Source organism: Leopardus geoffroyi, chromosome B1 (genome assembly GCF_018350155.1).
Source record: "Leopardus geoffroyi isolate Oge1 chromosome B1, O.geoffroyi_Oge1_pat1.0, whole genome shotgun sequence".
Classification (NCBI taxonomy): domain Eukaryota; kingdom Metazoa; phylum Chordata; class Mammalia; order Carnivora; family Felidae; genus Leopardus; species Leopardus geoffroyi.
Genome location: NC_059327.1, coordinates 40,881,503 through 40,904,855, shown reverse-complemented (window position 1 = coordinate 40,904,855; position 23,353 = coordinate 40,881,503). Strand labels below are relative to the sequence as shown.

At 49.6% G+C, this 23,353-nt stretch overlaps 1 protein-coding gene across 4 annotated transcripts in view; it reads left to right on the top strand.

The window, feature by feature from the left end:
• Positions 1-7,968, top strand: part of GPAT4 (glycerol-3-phosphate acyltransferase 4) — a 39,821-nt gene extending 31,853 nt beyond the window's left edge. For 3 of the 4 annotated variants that reach the window (XM_045459528.1, XM_045459536.1, XM_045459546.1), the window contains exons 10-13: positions 234-319; positions 4,693-4,821; positions 4,909-4,988; positions 6,967-7,968. In XM_045459528.1, the coding sequence (XP_045315484.1) occupies positions 234-319; positions 4,693-4,821; positions 4,909-4,988; positions 6,967-7,075 (404 nt within the window). In that variant the 3' untranslated portion in view covers positions 7,076-7,968. The remainder of the gene's footprint in view (positions 1-233; positions 320-4,692; positions 4,822-4,908; positions 4,989-6,966) is intronic. The other variant, XM_045459556.1, reaches the window with a different exon arrangement.
• The last annotated feature ends 15,385 nt before the right edge of the window (positions 7,969-23,353 follow it).

Below are 23,353 nucleotides of genomic sequence, written 5' to 3'. Positions count from 1 at the left end.
TTTATCTAATCTGGGTGTGTTAATTGGGAAAATGATCTTGTACTAGAGTAAGAAACAGTACAGTGTCTTGCTTATCCCTTTTAGGTGTTCATCCATAAGCTATGGAGATGACAGATTTATCCTGTTTGAAAAGCCATTAGAAGAGGTTTTATTATTGTATTTAGTCCTTAAACTCCTAGTCTCTGAGGTAAAGGACCAAAAGAAATAGCATTTTACTCTCTTCTGCATTTTAGGAACCTGCATCAATAATACATCAGTGATGATGTTCAAAAAAGGAAGTTTTGAGATTGGAGCCACAGTTTACCCTGTTGCTATCAAGGTACAAGCAAGACCTCTGAGGGGACATGTGGTTGTTACCGCAGATGCCATGAATGGGACACAGCAAGAGAAAGGGGAGGAAGAAGCTGGTGTCACTGGTTCGTGGGTTGATCCTCCAGTGGAGCAGCTTGGGCTTGGCTAGTGTGGGTAGAGTGTGCTGGAGGAGGAGACCGTGGAATTGTTCACAGTCTCCAGCCCATTAGAAGGGGCAGGGGAGGGGCTGAATGAGGAACAGCCAATTGGAGCCCACACCTCGCTGCCACCACCAGATTCAGGAGGTGGGGGACCCTTCACAAGCTTTGCTTGTCGCCACCCCTCCCCCCCCCCCCCCCCCCCCCACTTATCACATCTTTCTTCCTAAACCTACCCAGAATGCAAGGTACTCCACTCGAAGAGGAGGCTTGCCGCAGGGAGTTGAGGGTGTGGCCCGGCTGGATTTGTACAGTTGGTGGAGAGGCCAGCACGGATGGCTACAGATGTGTTCTTAACACTGAAGGAAGAGACAGCTCCACAGCTTGGGCTGTGGTGTCATTTTCTGTACCAGGAACAGCTTATGAAAATGAAATGCACCCGAAGAGCTCGTCTAGGCTGCTCCCCCAACCTTGCGGGTGCTTGTACCTCTAACTGCTCAGACTTACCTGGGAGGATAGAATTCAGTCAGTTTCTCTTTTTTCTCCTTCCTGCCCCCCCATCACGTCCATCTGATTTCATAAATACTTACATTGTACTATTTCTAAAAGAATACTATGGTTTCTAAACACCACAGGCTGTTGTCAGTATGATTAAAGTATTGACGTTGAAATCTGAGATCAGGGTGAAACAGTGAGTAAATCTGTGTCAGTTATACTTAGAATTTAGTCTCTATACTTTTGCAAGGGTCTGCTTGTTGTGTGCAGAGCATTCTTTTGAAAGAATCACTGTCACTTTGCCAGCACAGCTCGCGCAGTTGAGGAAGAGGGGTTTCTCCTGGGTAAGCGAACACTCACCAGCCCTCCCCTTGACTAGGGAGGCAGAGCTCCAGTGCAGGAATGGCACATGAACAGTGGCTGTAGGGTAACTAACTAACTGATCCATGGGTCAGGGCTGCGTAAGCCACCTGTTGAGGGTGCTGTCTCTGGGAACTCAAGAAAGAAAACAGTCCATTAGCTGTGTCTGCTATGGGGAAGAACCTGGGGAGCGGTGTTTGTGTCATTTGCATGCCATCCTGCATTTGAATGTACTAGGGATCCTGGGCTGCTCTGTACATGCTCGTAAGAAACAAATTCCTAGAGGAGGCCCTTCCTCACTGTCCCTGCTCACTCCAGAACGTCGGTTCTTTACAGCTGCGTCAACATCACCTGGGAGGACTGGGAAAATGCAGATTGCTGGGTGTTTCTGAACTTGCATTTCTAACCCATTCTGGGTGCTGCTGATGCGCTGGTTTGGGAACCCTGCTGTGGAGCAGTGGTTCTTAACAAGTTTGGGTACCTGGACCCTTTGGGCAGTTATGGCTCTTCTCCAAAGAAAAAGGCATGTAAATTAAAAAAAAAAATTTTTTTTTTAACGTTTATTTTTTGAGAGAGCACAAATGGGGTAGGGGCAGAGAGAGGGGGACAGAGGATCCAAAGCGGGCTCTGTGCAGACAGCAGCGAGCCCAGTGTAGGGCTCGAACCCACGAACTGCAAGATCATGACCCAAGCTGAAGTCGGACACTTAACCGACTGGGCCACTCAGGTGCCCCAAAAGGCATGTAAATTTTACATATAATTTCATTCCCTCCCCAAATTTATTAACAAACACTTATGATTAAAAACTTCTGCTTGGGGTGCCTGAGTCCTTTGAGCATCCGACTTGATTTTGGCTTAGGTCATGAACTCAGGTTTGTGGGATGGATCCCCCGTGTTGGGCTCCCCACTGAGCGTAGAGCCTGTTTAAGATTCTCTCTTCCTCTGCCCCTCTCCAGCTCAAGCTTTCTTCCTCTCTCTAAGAAAACAAAAAACAGAAAAAAAAAACCTTTTGCTCTAAAACTTTGCTAGTTGTTATAAAGCCTTCATTGGTAATCAAATTTGGACAATCTTAGCAATTTCAAGGCTCTTACTACATTTGCACCAAAATTAAACCATTATTTGACTTTGAGAAATTTATTACTATTTTGAGTTTTTGCTTTGTTTTTCTCTCAACGGTGTCTGCCCAGCATGGAACAGAAAATCAACTCTAAACAAAGTGCTGGCACACATAACATCAACTATTATATCCATACAGTGCTTATAAAATGTAACACCACTTTCTTCAAAACATAAACATTAGCTTCTCTTTTTTTCTTTTTTTAAAAACTTATTTATATTCAAGTTAGTTAATATACAGTGTAGTATTGGTTTCAGGAGTAGAACCCAGTGACTCATCACTTCCATGTAACACCCAGTGCTCATCCCAACAAGTGCCCTCCTTAATGCCCATCAGCTCTTTAGCCCATCCCCCACCACCACCCCGCCAGCAACCCTCAGTTTGTTCTCTGTATTTAAGAGTCTCTTATTTTTCCTCCCTCTCTGTTTTTATCTTATTTTTCCTTCCCTTCCCTGTGTTCATCTGGTGTGTTTCTTCAATTCCAAATATGAATGAAACCATATGCTATTTGTCTTTTCTCTGACTTATTTTGCTTAGAATAATACCCTCTAATTCCATCCACAATGTTGCAGGTTAGCAAGATTTCATTCTTTTTGATTGCAAGGAGTACCCCATTATATGTATACACCACATCTTCTTCATCCATTTATCTGTCGAAGGACATTTGGGCTCTTTCCTTAATTTGGCTGTTGGTGATAGTGCTGCAGAGAGATTCTAACAGGGGTTTGTAACTCTTTCTGTTTATAAATTGCAAGCCATAAGTAATAGATCAGGGATGGCCATACAAAGGGATGCCAGTTTCAAATGGAGGCAAAAATTATGCTTGAACAGTTTCGTTTCTCTGTGCAGTTTTTCAACATTAGCTTCTATTTAAAACTCGTTCTTCTCCTTTATTTCCCTTTGCTATTATACTATAAACTCACAAAGCTTTCTATAAATTTGAATTTCTTAGTTGAGTCTGTAATTTAATCTAAATGTCTTCCTTCCTGTAGTCAGGTCCACAACTAGGCATAATTATCCAATTTCTGTTCTGAGAATCATAAAGTGGCTTGGAGAGCCTTACAAAAGATTGTGTAGTCCAAATCCTGCCCCAGCCTGTCAAGTGCCTTAGTCTCCACAGCGTCCCTGCTGGTGTTCCTTCTCGAGCTTCTGCAGAGAAAGGGCATTTCTGACACAGTGGCAGCTAGGTCCTGTGGGAGAACTCTTGAGATTCTGCCTCTTTCTAATTTTCCCCATTCTGGACCCCGTCTTTGCACTATAATTACAGTCTGGTGTCATGTCTGTGAGAGCCCTTCAGACACGTGCTGGCAGTTGCAGGACACTCGGTTCGGTCGTTGTCTTCAAAGACTGTTCCTTTTGCTGCTGCTTCGATAGCTTGCACAGCTCTCCCAACCCTGCTTACCTGCTGCTTAAATTCTTCTTCTGTTGGTGAGACTGTGGGTCATGGTGTCAGCCACTTTTCCCACGAGATACCACTGGAGTACAGCCTTAGCCTCCACTAGAGTCATTGACAAAAGAAAGTCTCTGTTGAGCCTGCCACTTGGCAGGGAGGGCAGCACGCGTGTGGTGGCCTCGTGAACCATCGCACCCCTGTTCCCTCTAGAATGCTGGCGATGTGATCAGAGCAGAGCCTCCCGCTTAAACAGATCATTAGCTTTGTTAGAGGTATAATTACAGAAGCATAGCGTAAGCTTTGTAATTGTCTTCTCCTTGGTCCGGAGCACCAGAAATGATCTTAAAAAGTTGGCAGTGATGTGAGAAGGTATCTCTGTTTGAGTGAGGCACATGTAGAAGCATTGAGGAGTGAAGGACACCATTGTTGGAGATAGGGTTTGTGAGCGGGTGCGGGATGGCGGGGGCAAGGATGGTGGGATGTCGGTAATGGTTGAATCTGGGGAGTGGAGATATGGGAGTGTCTAATCCTCTTCTCTGGTTTTGGATCTGCTTAAACATGTTAATAACTACATACACCCATGAATGAGTAAAACCTGAAATGGATCAAAGAGAAGGAGGACGTTTGTTGGCGTAAGGCGGTTCAGGGAGTCCTCCCTAATGATCCACAGCAAAATCTGAGTCAATCAGGGGGTTCGTGTTGCTAAAGGTCATAGTGCCCAGGTGTAGAATCATTTCAGAAGTGTTCATGGAGGGGTCTGAGTGTGGCTTTCTGGTACTGATACTGCCCCAGGTGATGTATTCACAAAAGTTGCTGTTGACAACCCACCTCGTTTGAACTACTGACTTCTCACCATCCAATTTTCCACTCTTTTTCAGTATGACCCTCAGTTTGGTGATGCCTTCTGGAACAGCAGCAAATATGGGATGGTAACGTACCTGCTGAGAATGATGACCAGCTGGGCCATTGTCTGCAGTGTTTGGTACCTGCCTCCCATGACCAGAGAGGTGGGTCCCCACACCATGCAGAAGTCTTCACTTCTATCTGTGTGACATCAGCCTGTGTTGAGTGGTCTCATTTATTCTTTCTCACAGACTGATGAAGATGCCGTCCAGTTTGCAAATAGGGTGAAATCGGCCATTGCCAGGCAGGGAGGGCTCGTGGACCTGCTTTGGTGAGTCAGAGCCGGGTTTTATCAGCTGAGTGTAGCAGGATGGGAATTTCTGAAGCAGAAGCTGAATTGCTGACTCCATTTACAAAGAATCCGCCTTCTCCCTGTTGTAGAGAATTCAGCTTGTCAGCCTTGGAGAGTGAACAGTTTGACTCCTTTCTCCTGGTGTCAACTCAGAAGTAGTCCATGCCGCCCTAACTTTGGGGAACACAGAGCCTAGCATGACTAGACTGAAGCAGTCGATTCTGTGTACCTTCTGGGTTTGTGTTAGTCTACCAGAATACCAGGCAGCCCTGGTCCTTCAGAAGGGCCGGCCTGATGCTGGTCTGGAAACTTCATAGAAGCACTAGGCTCTCTGATCTTGTACATTTGGCAAAACTGGACTATCCTTGGAAAGACAGAAGTTTCCTTTATTGTATTTGGCTTGTTACCTATTAGAGCAGCAGTTGGCAAACTTTCTCTGTAGAGTCAGTAAATTTTTTACTTTGTGGATCATGTGGTCTCCGTTGTAACAGCTTAAGTGTGCCATCGTAGTGTGGTGGCAATCAGAGACTGTGTGAACCATGGAGCATGCCTGTGTTCCAGTAAGACTTTATCAGGACAGTTACCAGGCTGCATTCGGCCCACGGGCCATAGTTGTGGACCCTTACGCCAGAATATGCGATAGTTAGCCTCCAAATTACAGGACTGTGATCGGGAGGAATGCTGGTTCAGGGAAATCATTCCATGCCCTAGGACCCTTTGTTTTAAGCACAAGGGTGAGTTCTATAGGGCATTTGACTAAAGTGGGCATTACGGGGAAAGAATGTAGAAATTCAAATTTGATACTGACATGTGGATTCTTAGGTGATGGCATGGCTCTCAGGTATGGCCTTTTAAAAATTGCTTCCCTTATCGAACACTCCTCATCAGTCAGACGCTGTGCTGAGGCTGCTCTGGGTGCCGAGCTCACTCCGTCCTCACAGCAGGTGCCTGCAGTATGAGCATTGTTACTCCCATCTTACAAACAGGACACCCACACTCAGAGAGGTCAGGTAACCGTTTTCAGAGTCACAGAGCAAGCAGTGGAGCCAGACTTTGAACTCCGGTCTGACAGGCTGCTGGAGCTGGAGTGTTTGCCACTGCCCGCATGCCCTGTCCACAGGGCCTAAGAACGACCAGCGTGACTGCCTTTGCCATGGCTTGTCATGGGCAGCAGATGGTAAGGGCATCAGCGTAAGGTCCGTCCAGACTTTCTCTGCCACGGCCACCTCCATAACTCAAAGGGGAAAAAAGCTGTAGTGGAAAGCCTGAAGGTGGACTTGGGCTTCCGTCAGTTGTTGAAGGTGAGAGATGCTCCTTCTAGGGTGTAGGCGAGCAGTTGGGGTGACGAATGGGAGTGGGACTTTGAAGAAGCAAATCCAAGTATAGGGAATTGATTGGGAGATATTGGAGGGCGGTGCCAGGGTCGTCAGCCCAGGACCCTGAGAGTGACTTGGTTTCCTTTGCAGCACTGTCCCTCACACACAGAAGTCAGGAGTGGCAGCTCCCCTTGTTTGTTGTTGGCATGAATTTGCAGAATCCCTGGGTCTGAATTTACAGATTTTATCCCACAGATCAGATGTGTGGATTCATTATAGTCTCAGTATTTCTTAAAGCTTGGCTCACGTTCCATGATCCCAGAATACCTCCTGTATCCTTTGTAAGGTGAGGGCAAATTGGCAGAAAGAATTGTAAACTCCTTGGTAGGTTGAAGTGATTACAAAGTGCCTTGAACATGAGTGGGGAGTTCTGACCCCAGGGCAAGAGTGAGAGCTATAATAGAAATGGTGGAGTTGGGGCGTGCAGCCTCACTACTGACGGCACCTCGGGAGGGAGAGAGCCACGGGGTACTTTTGTTTCTGACAGGTTCTTCTTGGGTGTGGAGCAGCGTGTTGCTGCTGGCTGTGACTGGGTGGGCGGGAGGCCTCCTTTGCTCTTACACCAGCCTTTCTCCCATCAGGGATGGTGGTCTGAAGAGGGAGAAGGTGAAGGACACGTTCAAAGAGGAGCAGCAGAAGCTGTACAGCAAGATGATCGTTGGGAACCATGAGGACAGGAGCCGGTCCTGAGCCCGCGCCTCGCGCTGGCTGGAGCCACCACTCGCGGGCCTGACCCGCGAGCCAGCTGGAGCTGCCACCGCCCCCTGCCACCCCCACTGCTGCGTCCTTGCCACCTGCAGGGCTCCTCAGACCGCCCTGGAGCCCAGGACTCCAGCTTCTTCAGGACCGCCCCGGGGACCCCTGGGCTTGCCATCGTAAGCGGACGCCGCTGGGGGCCGCTGCCCGGGATGGGACACCCTTCTTGTCTTCTTGAGTCCATTGGAGGAATGCCATTAAAGTCCCCTCTCCACCTGCACACGTGTGGGACTGAGTGGTCGGGAAGAATCGGCCGTGGGCCCGTGTTCGGTCTGTTGCGGGTGCCACGTGCCAGGGCCTCTGCTGGGGAAGGGGTCCACCCGTGCGCAAGGAGACAGCACCGAGGCGGTGCGGCCTGCTTTGGCCTGAACATCACCCCCTACCCCGGAGCTCTGCAGACTGGATGGAAAGAAAACTGTTGTCTGCAGGGGCTCTCAGCAAAGCGAGGTTTCATTCCTGTGCTGCTGCCACAGGCAGTCACCAGAGGGGACGGTGAGAAGCAAGGTGATCGGTGACTAGCGTGTGGTGGGAACCAAGAGTCATTTTGTGTTCCAGCTCCAGTGCTGACCCTGAACTCCCATGTGACTTGCTCTCTGTTAACTCGTGCCTCAGTTTCCCCATCTGTAACCTGGCTCAGGAGGGGAAGGGTGGTGATACCTACCTCACAGGGTTGTTGTGGGGATTGAAGTGCTACTTTGAAGGACAAGTTGCTCAGTGTTACAAGTGTAGGTCCATGAAACGTGGCAGGACAAGGTCTGAGCTCAGAGCTGCTGCAGAGGGCTTTGGGTTTGTTTCTGTGAGTCAATAAAATTGTCTCTGATGGTCAATGATCCGAGGGGTTTTTCCCTTCCCTCTGTCTCCCCTGGCTGCAGCCCTAAGTAACATGTCTCTTAACAGCAGTTACAGGTCTCTGACTTGGCCATAACCCCAAGACTGTAAGGAATCCACCTGACTTCTGGACTGAGGAATAGTATTATTCAGAAGGAGCTACTGCTCCTGTTGGATGTTTGCATATCTGTCTGGTTAACTTGGAATTTCCAACACAGATGAGCTGTGGATTTCTGCGCGGATAGGTGCAGTGGGATTAGAGGCGTATGAAGAGGCGCTGTTTGTTGGGGTTGGGGACAAAGCAGATGAGGCAGGCAGTCTGGATGGAAGGACGGTGGAAAGCAACAAGGACCTATGGGGGCAAGGAAGGAACGGAGGCTCTGGAAGGGTTAGTGAGGGGGCCAGGTGGGTTCTGGCTGCGTGTGGGCTCCCACACAGCCAGAGGAGAGCTGCAGGCCTCGTGCGGTCCCTGCATCCACCCACGGTCACTGTGAGGGCAGGTCTGAAGCCTAGCAACCCTCACCAGTTCTGGCTTCTAGGGTCTACCAATTTCACATACCTAACGAGAGAGAGAGTTGCCTCATCCCCAGCATTCACCCGTCCATCCATCCATCCATCCATCCATCCATCCCCACTCCCTCCCCTGGCCCCCCCAGCATGGTCATGACACCTTTCAGGATTTGCACCAGCTGTGGTAAGCGGTGCCTCTCTGAGGCCACCCTCTGGCCTGTGACGGGATGATGTGGAAGGGCAGCCCTGCTCCTGAGCCACTGACGTGATAGCACTTTGTCTTTTCTGCCCTTAGTCTGACTCTGGCCCTACCTAACTTCCTGTTCCTTTATCTCCCTTCCTAGCCTCCCCTTTCCTCTTACCTTTCACCTCGCTAGCCAGTGAAAGATTATTTTTCTCTCAAATAAAAACACTGTTTTGACTGTAGGGAACAGCCTCTTATGAACTGTTTTACCAAGAGTAAACAGTGGTTTTCAGCCTTTAGAGGAGGCGATATTTATAGTGTTTAGTGTTTAACAACCATCTGGGATGATCTTTAAAATTGGTCTTGAAGATCAAGTTCCCTTTTTAAAAGTTATTTTTTTAAAAGCTGTCTGCTGTTCAGTACGTTTACATCATGGTTTTCATCGGTGTGCTGAAAACAATGAGAGAAAACAAGAAACTACGAAAACAGGCCTATCTTGCTGATGGCACGGCGGAGTGTTAAAAAGCTGGGGTTAGAGTCACTGCTGTGTAAAAGAAATACTAGCAGAAACTAAGCTAGGATTAGTCTACTGTTTTACTAGGAGCAGAGATGTGCATTACACCTCAAAAAAAGCACTCTCTAAAACTTTATTTAGTGCTTGTCACAAGCATGGAGAGTCCTCAGGCTACACCATCCTCTTTAACTGGGGACCTGCAGGCCCCACATTATCCATAAGGCAGGAAGGAGTTCCATCTGGGATGGCTGGCCGGGTCTTGAGTTGCAAAACCTCATACCACCTAGGAAGAACATGTAAGGCAATGTCAAGTCCAGAATACTCTTGCCCTCAGGATCCTAGCAACAATGAGGATGACCCTGGCATAAAACTAACGGTATCAATTAGTGGGGTGAGCACGGGCCAGCTTCTAATCCCACTTCCTAACCTGCTACTCATTTGCCGTTCTCTTTTTCTTGCGTTCCTGATCCACAATTAAGGGCTTGGGCTAGATGGCCTCCAAAGCTCTTCCCACCTCAAGTGTCTGTAAGTTTTAAACCCATGGCTCAAACTTTAGCTCTAAGTTCTAAAGCCATCTAATTCAGAAATATGTCCGTTTGTATCCACTTGATTTCTCCAGAACATCAGGGCTGATGAAACTTGACTCCATCAGAGGGGCCCCGGTGTCCGGGTGAAGTGAGGCTGGGCAGGTTTGAATGTGGAGATCAGCTGTTTTCACTCAAATATGAGATCCCCCCCCGCCCCCTCGCCAGGCTAGTTAGAGAAGGAGTTTTCAAAACAGGCAAGTAAAATTCCCCTGTCAGAGGAAGCTCAGGAGAAGGCTGCCAGCCACGCCGGAGATAGCAAGCTCAGCTTGATGGGGCGGTTTGGGATGGCAACCTCGTGGACGATAGAACCAACTTTTCGGAACTTGGTTCTTCGCTGTGTCAGCTCCCCACCCCTCCCTATTGCAGCGCTTCAGAGATTAAAAAAGGCTGGCTGTGAGGCGGCAGGGAGTGCTCCACAGAGCCCTGAATGCCCAGCCCAGCCCAGCCCAGTGACCGGTCCTCGGGCACCATCCTGTGCCAGCCCTTCACAGCAGCATCTCACCCTGCTGTGCTGCAGAAGTGTTCTGGGTCTGCAGACCCTGCTGTTCCTCCCCGAAACTGACCACAGAAACTCAGTGGTCGGTGGGACAGGTGCTTCCCACATCCGTGACATGTGAGCGAGTCCACTGTGTCACAGGTCACGCCTGCCCGCTGTGCCTCTTCGGTGGTCAGACTTGATTTCTCCAGTTGCATTTGCCCCGTGTGGCCTGGGACCTGTGGGCTGGAAGGGCAGCTGCGTGCACACTGGCTCTTGGACAGGCTAAGAGACGACCATCCAGCTATCCATCTTCCACTGCACTAACACCCCCTCTCCCCCCAGTCAATATGTCTCTCTCCGATGGGAAAGTTAATAAATTTTGCTCTAGATTAAAAGTATTGATCATTTCATTTGTAAACGATAAATAAAAAGGGGGAACTTTTCATTGCACCAGGGGTAGCGTCTGGTGTATTTTGCCGGTGAAATTGCGCTAGCCGATGGGGGGGTGGGCTTCTCATATGCATTCTGGCCGGCCAGCTGCATTGATTTCCTATTAGTCTCCCCAGCACCACCCAGTAACACATCATTTCAGCACCTGCTATTAATGGTCTTTTGATAAATAATCACTTGTAAGTCAATAAATTTTTATTAAACAGTGTGGCTCTTTGATTTATTAAAATCCGACCGTGTTTGTCTGGGAGAAAAGGGATGCTGAATTGAAGTGGAGGTTTTCATACATCTTCCTGACGCCGAGCAGTCACCGCACACTCCAGAGAAAAACAATTGCATTTTAACAGAAACAAAACAGCCGAGTTTGGAACTTGGGCCCGGGGAAACTTTATCTTCGTCAGTCTGATCCTTACTCTACAGGGAGCAGCCGCAGGCCCGAGGGCGCCGCGTCAAGAACTTTGTGCTTGCTTCCGAGAGCAGTGAGGTACCTGGGCTGGGCCCTTCACTGGCATTGTGGGTAGCACCGAGCCTGGGCGGTGTCGCAGGCCAGCCCTGCGCTCGGCCCTTCCGGCTGAGAGCCACACCCGGAGGGGGCACCCTTGGCAAACGGGCATCTGGGATCTGTGAGAAGAGTTGGATGGTGGGGACTGTTCGCTTCCATCCCCGGCCCGGTCTCCAGAGTCACATCTTGTGGCAGGAAGTGCCGAGAGATAGTTTATATCTTGTGGAGATCTTGGCTGTATGGATGATTTTTAAAAGCAGGCCAATAGCCGAAGCAACTGGAAATCTCTTTGTGTGGACTTGTCATTGGCATAAAATTTGCTGTATAGCGTTTGACAAGTTTTCTTCGAGACTAAGACGGCTCCAAACGGATTGTTGTGTACAGAGAGGCCCAAACACTGAATACAGAAGCAGAGCTCCCAGCCCAAAAGGAAGTAGGGGAAAGGAGGAAAACCTGGCTAGTAAAACACTTCAAAACTCACAGTTGGAACTCCTTGACCCTGGCCTCTAACTGCTGTGACTCCTTTTCCATTCCTATTTAGTGTGACAGGTGTTAATAGGGAGGCTTACAAAGTGGGAATTGCTAGAAGTTCAGCTGAGGGCTTTGATGTTCTTAAACATTTTATGTTACTTAATGTTTAGATCACTCTTAAACATGTTTAAAACTTAATGTTTTGAACGTGCTGCAAGGTTTCTCTTGTTGCTTGGAGTTCCTTTTCCATCCTGGTCTTGGTGGGGAAAGCTTCAAGGGAACCTTGAAGGCGAACAGGAAGCTAGAGAGCAGAAAACAAACGTGTGACCGTCCCAGCAAGCAGGTGAGACTAATGTGGGTTTTTAGGGGCGTGGCCCATCCCGCCCCCAAGTGCTGGAGGCTGGTCTAGCTCCCCTCTCAAGGAGCTCACAGCCTGAGCCTAAGGCTTGAGCCCAACCTCCAGGGAGGTGTAGTGGTGTGCTAGAACACGAGTATCATTTAGTATATTCTGCATTTTGGGTGTGTAAAATTCAAGTCCACTTTCAAGGTAAAACAGGAGACTTGTGAAATGTTTCGCTTGGGGGCTTACCTCTCCACTTGTGAATTCCCCCTCACTTTCCTGTCCACGTTCTTTCCACTCTGCTGTTAGGACTTTGGTGGGGAAGTTGGAGAAGAACCATCTTAGGGTTTCTTGAGCTCCGTGAATTTATTTCTGGTGATTCGGAGTCAAATACAGTAAACTATGGGATAGGAGTGACTCAGCTTCCATTGAGGCTGCTGAGGGGGGCAAAGAGAGTGAGGCTGGCACGGAGGAGTTACAAGGGACATTTGAGCCATCAGAGCAGGTATCTGCACACCTGTAGATATGGCGAGGGGAAGGTGGAGGTTGGAGGGAGTAGGGGTGGAGCCCTGAAGCTAATCTTAGAGAGCTTTGTGCGTTTCCCTGTCTTGACCCCACAGCTCTCCAAATGCATTTTCGTTGCCTTTGAACCCCTCCACATAGCACAGACTCAGCTCTGACTGGCTGGAAGGGAGGTCAGGAGAAGGTTAGCTGGTGCCTTCTCACCTCATCCCGTCCAGAGTTCTAGGCCAAGATGTTCCTCTGCTCCCCTCACTCCCTCCTGACCTGTTTTCAGGGTCTGGACAGACTTGTTCCTCCCTAGCTGAGAAGTGGCTCTGAAGGAGCCACCAGGGGAGGTGCCAGCCTCCTGGGGGTCTCTGGTTCCTGCCGCCGAGGTGGGCTTGGGGAAGGGCTGCCTGCACTCAGATTGATCCGCCAGCTGTGATTTGTCATTTCTCCGAGGCAGGCGCTGTTTTCTCTTGCTTCAGGAGGCCCCTTCGACACCTGCTTTATTTTTCTTCCTGCGCTGACGTGACGGGAGACAGGTGTTAAACTACTTAATCACTTTAAAATTGTTTTAATTTTCTGTTTTTTATTGATCTCTCCAGCACCAATTAATCAGCTCACTGGACCAGGCAGTTAGTACATTAAAAATTGTCAGGGAGGCCGTGCATCTTGCAAAATGTCTAAAAAATATTCGGCTAGCAAATTTCGTTTTTCTTTGGCATGCAACAGTCCTTGGCCCACAGAACTCCCACTTGCAAAGGACCCTTGCCTCTGGGGCTTGCGTCCCTGAGTATTCAGGGAACAGGAGGGACGCTGGCCAGAGGGGCTTCCTACAGGAGAAACGGAAGCAGGTGCCCTTTTCAACACTAATTTGTCACCTTTCCTTCCACTTCTGCTTTCTGCTTCCCACACAACATTGGGTCTCCTTTCCCCAAGAGCACTGGGAATTTTTGTGGAAGGGCGCACTTACTCTGCAGCCATGTGTCTTGACCCCCACAAGGGCAGGAATTCACGGTCTGTGACTGTCCTTGCAGCCAGGCACCCCGCCCACAGCCAGATTTCCTCGCCCTGGGATGTCGGCACCTTTGATTTGTCCTTCCGATGTTGCCAAAGCCACCTCCCTGAGGCAGGGGGCCTGCTAAACTTGGTAAACTCTCCATTGGCAGGTGGCTCTGTGTGTCATGCTGCCTTGTCCCTGGCACCCTGGTGATGAACGTGAAGTCTTTCCATGGAATGTTCTAGACAACCCCACCCCCACAGTCACCTGGTCCTGTGCTGCAAACCCTTGGCATTTATCTTTTATCACCCCTCTTGAAAATCATTTATTAACTTCTCGGCTGTACTTTCTGAATTAAATAAAAACACAGACAGAATAACCAGGAGCTTCAATATCATTTCTTAGGGATATAAATTTGGTTTCCAGTTTTCCCGTTTTGGCTTGATTTTCTATCACTTTCCAAAAGTGAGTGCCTTATTATTTTATGTGGCAAACCAAACATCAGACAGCCTGTCTGCATGCTCCAAATTGTCTGTGCCTTCCCAGCGGGTGCCACCCTCCAGAAGCATCTCTATGCTCTTCTTCCTTCCTTCCGAGTCGCCGAGACTAAAGGGCATCTCATTTTACCCTCCCCCACTTCCCCACGCTGCACCGCTCACACGAGCTGCCCCCCAGAGACCTCAGGCACAGCCCTTTAGAATCAGGGCCGGCAGCCCCCACCTGAGGAGGGAAGGGGCATGAGCCCCAAGTTGTGGGGACGGTGGGGGCAGGCACAGTCAGCCCCTGCATGCTGGCCCCCCGCCTTATCTTCCCCCAGCACCCAGCCCCACCCGCTCTGTATTAATTGGTATATGATTGGACTAGGGCATATAATCTAGTATTGATTTTCTCTCTGGACGCCACAGCTTTATTTGCTCACATCTGCCTTGTGTTTAATTGGTGCTTTGCTCTGGAAACAAGAGATCTTATCGGCTTGTTTGGTTCCTTTTCCTGGGGCACACAGGCACGCACACACCCTCACACTCTCCAGTTGGCCCGGCCCAGCCCGGCCTCTCCCTGACCCACCCCCCAGCAGTGAGGCATTCCTGGGGGATAGGAGGAACACAGAGTGACCCAGAAGGCTTTCTCAGAGATTTCCTGTCCTTACACTTGACCTCACGTGCAGTGGCTGGTGTGAAAGTGTGCGTGACCATTATTAGGGAAAACGCTGGCTTTGGAGTCAGACCCAGGTTCAAATCTGCCTCGCCCCTTCCCTGTATCATGTGACCTTGAGGCTAGCCTATTGAATTTTTCTGCATTGCAGTATCATTTTTATCTGAGAAAAAGGCAAAATAGCTTCTTTGTAGGATTCTTAGAGAATCTCTGTCAATCACCACACACAGTAGCTGGCACTTAGTAGGTGCTCAATAAACAGCAGCTCCTTGACCAATAACATTGCACCCTTCAACCTACATGCACTGACTGCCTGGTGTGAGAGATCATAGCCCAGTGTATGGGAGAGAAAACGGAGTCACCTGTGGCCGCCTTTGTCCATGCAGGGTGAGGGAAGCATGTCCAGTAAGGTTCACAGTCCTGTGAGAATCTCTGACGCCAAAGCACTGCTGTCACCACTCACCTTGTCTGAGGCTGGGAATGTCTCCTGTGCTCTCCCTGCACCTGAGAACTCACTCTCAGCTGGGCTTCTTCTGTCACCCGGCATCCCATCCAGCACAGCCCCAGGCCGGCACCTGTGTTTCAAGGTTTTGTTTTTCTTTCCTCTGACTATGGTCCTGCATTTGGGCTGGTCCACCCTGGGCTCTATGTAGCAAAGGGAAGAGGTAAAGGCCAGAGGTAAACACTAATTTCCTATTGACACAACATTAATTCTCTGGCTTGGACAGGTGAATGTGCTTTCACTCACTTTGCCAAGATTAATGATGTTTGTTTGCCTGCTGGGAGGCCCTAATGAGGGGCTTTGGAACGCATGCCTTCTGGGTTGGCTGTGGGGAAAGAGGCATGATCCGGCCTCTTCCACCACATCCAGCATCGTTGTCCCTGTCCGGGTGTTGGTGCCTTCCCCTGGAAGAAACGGGGTGAGCGAATTATTGGTTAAAGAATGGGAACTATTTGTGTCATGGGGTTCTTACTGACAAGGAGACCTTCTCAACAGACCTGCACCTGGGTCTGGGGTCAGCCCACCCCTCCCCTGCCTTTCACCTGAAGCTCTCTTCTCACTTGCCCCATTTGTACCCAAGGGGGTCGTCAAAGGGAGGGTTAGCCTTTGGCTCATTGCTCTGAAGAGTAACAAATAGTACAGGACAGGACAGGGCCTCTGAGGTGGGGCCGCAGGCACAGGAGCATCAGGACAACAGAGGATGCCTGATGACGCGAGGGGAGCTATGTAAGTGATGTGGTAACTAGACTGGAACCGAGCAGCTTCTGTCTGAGACTCTGCAGACTCAGCACAGCTTAAATAGGGCAAGAAGGAGCCCTACAGCTCGACCCTTCTGGGCAGCAGGCCGAGGCAGATGGGGGCGGGGGGGTGGACATGGGGGGCTGCTGGGGTGGAGCCACTCCTGTCCAAGCTGCTGCAGATCCGTGCACTGTCAGGGGCTCTGGAGACTTCCTCACCATTGTGGGTGGGGTGGGCAGACCAGTCCATCTCTGCTAAGGCAGCCTGGCCCACTCACCCTCCAAGAAGTGGGAGAGGCAGTCCCTGTGAGAGCCAGGTGCTGCTCTCTTCTGGAATTTGAGCAAGACTCAGAACTAAGAAACACTGAGGAGGGGAGGAATCGCTTAATCCAGTCCGTACTGTCACTAAGGATGGTCCGTTCATTGCAGCATGGCCATCTGAGCTGAGACGGGGAAGCTGTGGAGGAACGGGAGGAAAAGGGTAGGACCCAGCTCTCAGGCCACAGGTGAGAGGGAAGGAACTCGAGAGTTCGAACCCAGGCAGCTCCCTTTGTCCATGTTGCCAGCCCTCTGGCAGGACCAGCCTATAAGCAAACCACAGGATTAAAAGAAAAAAAATTTTTTTTTACTCTGTTAGTGTTCTTTCTGTTATAAATTATAGAAACCCAATTCAACTAGACTCAAGACAAAAGGGTATTGTCTCCTGAAAAGGCTAGGGGCAGATGAGGCCTGGCTGAGTTTGGGCCTGACACAGTGAAACCCATTCAGTCCTGCTCTCCCGCCAACTCTCAGCCCTAGTTCTCCCCCGGGTTGGCTCCCTTCTCAGGCGGGTGCCCCCTCACAGAGGCAAGATGGCCGCAGCAGCCAGAAACAGCTCCAGGTAGGGAGGTGAGACAGGTAGATCTGAGAACAACCTGGGTCCCTACTCATTGGCTGGGACTGAGCCTCAGGCCCATCCCGGAACCAATCTATCACATGACCAGAGAGGTGGCCTTCACTGATTGGCTTAGGACTGTGTCACTCATATACATGAGCCTGGTGATGGAGGTGTGGTCAGCCCGCCCACACTAGATCAATCAAACAAGGCAGGAGGGTTGTTTTTCCGTAGTAACATCAGAAAACAGTACCAGAAAAAGGCAAGGATCAGTGCCAGGCAAGCCCAAACCACAGAAGTGCTGTGCCCTTTTACTTCTGGCAGTGAGCGTAGACGCTGCCATTCACGGAGCTTTACAGCTATCCTGCACCTGGCCGACCGACCACTCTTGCCCTGGATCTTCCCACCTTGGCATGTGATGGCCCCAGCTAAAGCAGTGTTAGAACTGCAAGCTTTCTTTTCCAGAACACAGCAGCAATGGTTTAGGAAATTTGTTAGAGCCGGGTCTCTCCCAGGAGCCCTTGACGGTTTGATTACGTTAGACCTTCTCGCAAGTATCACAGCCACAGAAACGATTCGGCAGCAGGAGGCCTGACGGGTCCTGCCATCTCTCCCTCTTTCGTTGTGAAGAAGATCCAGACCCTTTGCAGCTTTCCTTCCATCCCTGCCGCCTCCGGCTATTTGAATCTTTGTCACTGGGAAAGAAGAAACGCGACAGAAGCCAATGCAGGTCATTATGAATAACTCCAAAGCGGGTAGGGAGAGCTGAAATGTGGGTTTAAATCGAGTTGGGCTTCTGAAACCACTATCTGTCAAATTTGTCCACTCCAGTGCCCCAGGGCATTTGTTCTCCAGACACATCCCAGGGACACACCTCTCCCAACAGAGTCAGAAGATCCAGAAGGGTCCTGGGAATCTGTATGCCTGACAAATCCTATGTCAGGCAAGCTTGGGAAACTGCTTCAGTGAACATCTTCCCTGGCTGTGTCATATCTGCCCCTTCTAGAGGCACTGGCAGTCAATTGTGAAGCAGCAGAAACCACCCCAAGAAAAATGATGTTTGCTGTAGTTGTGTACTACAATGCATTTGATCAGTGTGTCTTTGATTAGAGGACTTCATCTGGTCCTTTTGTGTCCTCTATAGATTTCAGGTCTTTACACACTGAGGAGGAGACACAGCCTGCACTTAGAAGACAAGAAGTTTTGATCTTGAATAGATCTCAGTTTCCTCATATGCATAATGGGGATAAAATCTGATGGCCAGTCTATCAGAGAATCAAATGAAATAATGTATGTGCAACTGTATGGAATGCCATAGTGAGTTTGATATTATTGTATTATTGTTTCAAATGGGGATTCAGTTATTGTTTTCCTTTCAAATTCTATACATTCTAATTTTTAGGTCATATAGTTTCAGTGAGTGATTCTTACCAATGAGGGTTGCCTTTATTCTAGTGATTCTTTAAAAAAAAAATTTTTTTTTTTTAGAAAGAGAAAGACAGCAGGTGGAGGGGAGAGGGGCAGAGGAAGAGGGCAGGGGAATCTGAAGCAGGCTCCATGCTCCATGCCGAACCCCACGTGGGCCAGTCCCAAGATCTTGGGATCACGACCTGAGCCAAAATCAAGAGTCGGACACTCAACTGACTGAGCCACTCAGATGCCCCTCTAGGGCTCCTTCTTATATGATAAAAGATATAATGCTTTTGATGAGATATGGTGTCTCATGGGTCAACAGAGAATTGCATTATTGTTAATGTACATTGCCATTAATTAAATTCTCTCTGGGACATCTGGCCGGCTCAGTTGGTTGAGCATCCAACTTCGGCTCAGGTCATGATCTCACACTCCTGAGTTGGAGCCCCACATCGGGCTCTGTGCTGATAGCTCAGAACCTGGAGCCTGCTTCGGATTCTGTGTCTCCCTCTCTCTCTGCCCCTTCCCCGCTCGCACCCTCTCTCTCTCTCAAAATAAATAAACATAATAAAATTTTTTTAAATAAGTAAACTCTCTCTAATCCTTAACTGCTGCCTCCTCAGGGTCCCTCTTTCCTTTGAAGACAGTCCTCACACCACTAAAGCATTGCATTCCCTTTCTTTCTCGGCAGCTGGTCTCCTTCTTCTAGACTGAGCATCAGGAGGCTAGGGGGCTTGTCCCCTGTTGGGATTCCCAGCAACAAACCCAGTGCCAGGCAAAAAGCAGATCTCAAATGTTGACTTTATGGACTTTAATTTATAACATATATAATCCTAGTTTTCTTTTTAAACAGTTCACAGCCCAGACTTAATTCAAATGGCCCCTCTCTCTTTCCCCTTTTATGTTAGTTAAGAGTGGAAGCTCCAGAGTCAGTCTGACTGCCTTACGTTGTGTAACCTAGGGCAAGTTACTTAACTTCTCTGGGTCCCAATGTCTTTGGCTATAAAATGGGTACAGTAACAGTGTTAATTTCATGTGAGGGTTTTTGTTTGTTTGTTTTTTTGACAATGAAATGAGAGAAGCCCCTGGAACAGCTCATGGAACCATGAATGTTTAATGAATGTTAGCAGGAAGCAACCGTGGGAGCGGTGGTGGATGTGGTCAGTGCAGTGAGAGGCAGAGCATGATGCTGAAATTGAGTAGAATCACTACTGAGTATCCATGGACTTGGGATCTATCAGTTCATTTCTCTGCCTCAGTTTCTTCATCTGGAAAATGGGGATGCTAAATTTTACATGGCTGTTGGAGACAAATGAGGGGATGTGAGTAAAGCATTTAGAATGGGTCCCTTTCATAGAAGGTGCTGGAGTCTTCTGCAGAATAGGGAACAAACAAATGTCTCTTTGGCATCCTGGTGTGGTGCCAATGCTCTTGGCCTGGGGACAAGGTGATCACAGGGGTTTCTTTAGCCTCATTCCCATGACTTCTGCCTCCCGAATGACAGAAGTCCTTCCTACCACAGGTTTGTACTAGACTCCTCCTTAAACTCCCAACCCACCCTCTGAACCAAGTTGAAAAGACATGATCCAATAATCAGAACAGCACATCTTTATTTGATACCATTTTGTTTATCCGAGCATCATCAGAGAGTGAACTGTTCTAAGCAAAATAATTTCCCGGTGAAAATTCTTCTAAAATATTCTGCTCTTCTGGCCACATTCTGCAGAACAAGAAAGACACAGCTTAATCCTTCTGATGGCTTTGGGACATCATTATGAACATGAACCACAGTGCTATCTTCTAAGACCTGGGACCTAACTCGGGTTTAACGCCCACAGAGGGCTCTGCTCTGAAATCCCGTGTCTCCTTGTCAGCCGCTCTCAGTTGCCAGCCTGCATCTCGGCTCTAGTCGTGCAGCTGAGGGGCTCCAGCCCTGCCTGGGAGGGTGGTGGGAGCCTCCGCTGGTAGCTACTTCCTTGTCCTTGGAACTTCGGGAAAGTTTTGCTCCCAATCAGGTCACAAGTGCTGTGACTGTACCCAGACTCCTCCACATCCATTGAACAACCTTTTATGGAGCACCCAATTTGGACCAGACTCTGCTCTGGGAAGAGAAGTGTTATGCACACACATTCCACAGTCATACCCACTCTGGACCCTCTCACACTGTGGCGTGCATGGTGTGTATAGGAGCCAGATATGGGGATCTGGAAAAGATGCAGATTCTGGAAGGGGTCTGCGTTTCGAACAAGTTCCCAAGGGAGGCCGCTGCTGGTGCTCAGGCCATGTCTTAGAGGAGCAAGGCTTTCCAGCAGAACTGACAGATCCAGACCCATCAGGGGATAGGCAGGCCAGGTAACCAGGAGCCCAGGCACACAGAAGCCCTGGGAAGCGGTGGGAATCCCTCACTGCACCAGGCTTGCTCTGCCTAGAGGCCAGCTAACATTTCTCTAAAAGCACTGTCTGTCCCTGAAGAAACACATCTATCTGCAAACTGAATTTGGCCCTCCACTTCCAGTAGCACCCTTCCCGGGAGTCCAGATCTCAGGCAGTTTGCCAGTAAATGAATCTAATCACACACGAGTCCTTCCATAGCTGCCCAGATAGCAGGTGACTGGCTAGGGCTGGATGACTGACAGGAGTATGTAGCTGGCCCCTTGTTGAGAAGACCTGCTTAGCGATGGCTCTGGCACTCCCTGGAGGCATGAATTTGAGGAGGAAGGAGAGAGCATGAGCAGACTCCTATTTCAGTGCCCAGGCTGTCCTGTGCATTGTACGTGATTTCCTCTAATCATCTCCTCAGCCTTGCAGAGTGGGTTGTCAGCCTCACCTTACAGATGAGGAAACTGGATTTCAAGAGGTTAACTAACTCGGTCACAATGACCTACCTACTGGTTGGTGACATGGGGACCGTCAGCTTCCAAAGCCCTCTTTGGATAATGTAACATGTACTGTTGAGTCACACTCATTAGCTCTGATCTCACAGAGCCCCTGCAAGGTCTGCGTGATCATTCCTGTCTCACAGATGAGTTTACAGAGGCCCAGAGGCTGAGCATCTCACCCCATGACATTGAGTGGTGGAGCCAGCATGTGGGCCCAGATGTAACTGAACACAGTCCCCTATGCTATGCTGCAAGAAAAGAGTCAGGTCAACTGGTGTCCAGCCTCAGCCCCACAGGTGGCCGGAGTATGAAGAGGGGTTACCAGGAGTGGGATTCCAGGGCCCCATCTCGTTTTTAATCACAGTGATCAGGATGTGGCCATTCCTAACCTGGTAAGACACTCTCACCCTGCTACTTGTACCCAGCCCGGCTGAGACATGTCCTGTATGTGTCCTTCTAACTTTGGGGACCACAGGTAGGAGGGCTGTGCCAGAATCTGTGCCTGCCTGTTAGAACCTACTGGGCTGCCCATCAGAGCAGGGCTCTGTGGCTATTGGGAGCATAGGATTTAATTTCTTTCTCCTTGTCTCATCCCTGAAGAGTTTGTGATGTTGATGCAAGAAGCACGAGTTTCTAAAATAACTGGATTTTTGTTTAACTCAGGATGTTCAAGAAATCCCTTTTGTAACTGGGTATCACGTGTCTAGGGCTTAGGATTTCTTTATGATACATGAAGTACCACAGCCTTGAGTTCTCCCCAGCAAGACACATGCGCGGGTATGTGCACACAGGCGCGCGCGCGCGCGCACACACACACACACACACACACACACACACACACATCTGCAGAGGACAAGACTTATTCCAAATTCCCCTCAGGAATCCAGGCCATCCAGCTTGGGCTATTCTCCCATTTCAAAGCAATGGGAGGCAGTACCTCTGCCTGGCTTGGTGCCCGTGCTCAGGTGGCCCACGGCAGCAGGAATGAGGTAGGGGACACGGCTGGGACGATGGAGGCTTTGAGCTAGAAAGTTCCAATGGCAGGCATCCCAGAACTTTGAGATTGGAGAAGATTTTGATTAGCTCAGCAAATGTCTCCCGGGGCGGCAGGGGCGGGTGGGGTGGGCGGTAGGGAGGGAACACATTCCCCAGGCTTGACTTAATACTGAACCCAGACAATTTGAATCAGACATGAAAGAATTACAGCGATCAGAGAGCCGTTAGGATTATAATTTGCTTACCAAAAAAAGCAAACCAGCACAATGTTTTGGGTCACTGGCTTCTTCTTCCCCACCTGCTTCATGACTTCGCAGAGGGATTAGGTTGGCGGCCACTTCCAGCCTGCAGGCCCCGCACTCTCCTCAAAGTGCTCAGGAAACTGTGTAGTGCCTGGCTCCTGGGGTCCGCGGCAGTTTTCGTTTTGGGGTCTGTGCTGAGTGAATCCTCGGGTCCTCCCAGGGTGCCATCTTGCCTGCCGCAGCCTGGCTGCAGGGCCCCACTCAGGACACATGTGCCAGTGGAGGGCTCCTCAACGCAGCCTGTGGCCAGGAGCACACAGAGATGGTGCTCAGTTCTTAGAAGCTGCCTTGCTTCCTTCCCACCTTATGTTGAGGGACACTGAGTGTGGGCATCATTCTGGACTGAGGGTTAGAGCTTAAAAGCATCATGTTCATGTTCTTGTCAGTAACGCCTGGTCTCTGGGTCCATTAGGGTTACTACAAAAGGTTAGAGCCTCAGTTTCCCAGAGGTCCTAGCTGAGGTCTTCCTCCTATTCTCGTTCCCACTCCAAGCTGATTCCACTAACCAGAGTCTCCGGCCCCGGGGGGGCCAAGGGACTTGGGACTGCAGAGGGGCAGATGACTAGCTACCCAAGCAGTTGTGGGTGTTTGCATGGATCATTAAAGTTGGGGGGCGCCTGGGTGGCGCAGTCGGTTAAGCGTCCGACTTCAGCCAGGTCACGATCTCGCGGTCCGTGAGTTCGAGCCCCGCGTCAGGCTCTGGGCTGATGGCTCAGAGCCTGGAGCCTGTTTCTGATTCTGTGTCTCCCTCTCTCTCTGCCCCTCCCCCGTTCATGCTCTGTCTCTCTCTCTGTCCCAAAAATAAATAAAACGTTGAAAAAAAAAATTTTTAAGTTGGAAGGGGCCTGAAAGCCCACCTCGTTTTAGTCTCTCACGTTACAGGCTTTGTGAAAGAAAAGGCTTTGAAGGGCTGCGCCTGGGGCAGCCTTAGAATCAACTCTCAGGTTGCTTTGTCCCCCTTCTGTGACTTGGCTTAGATCACTTCTGAG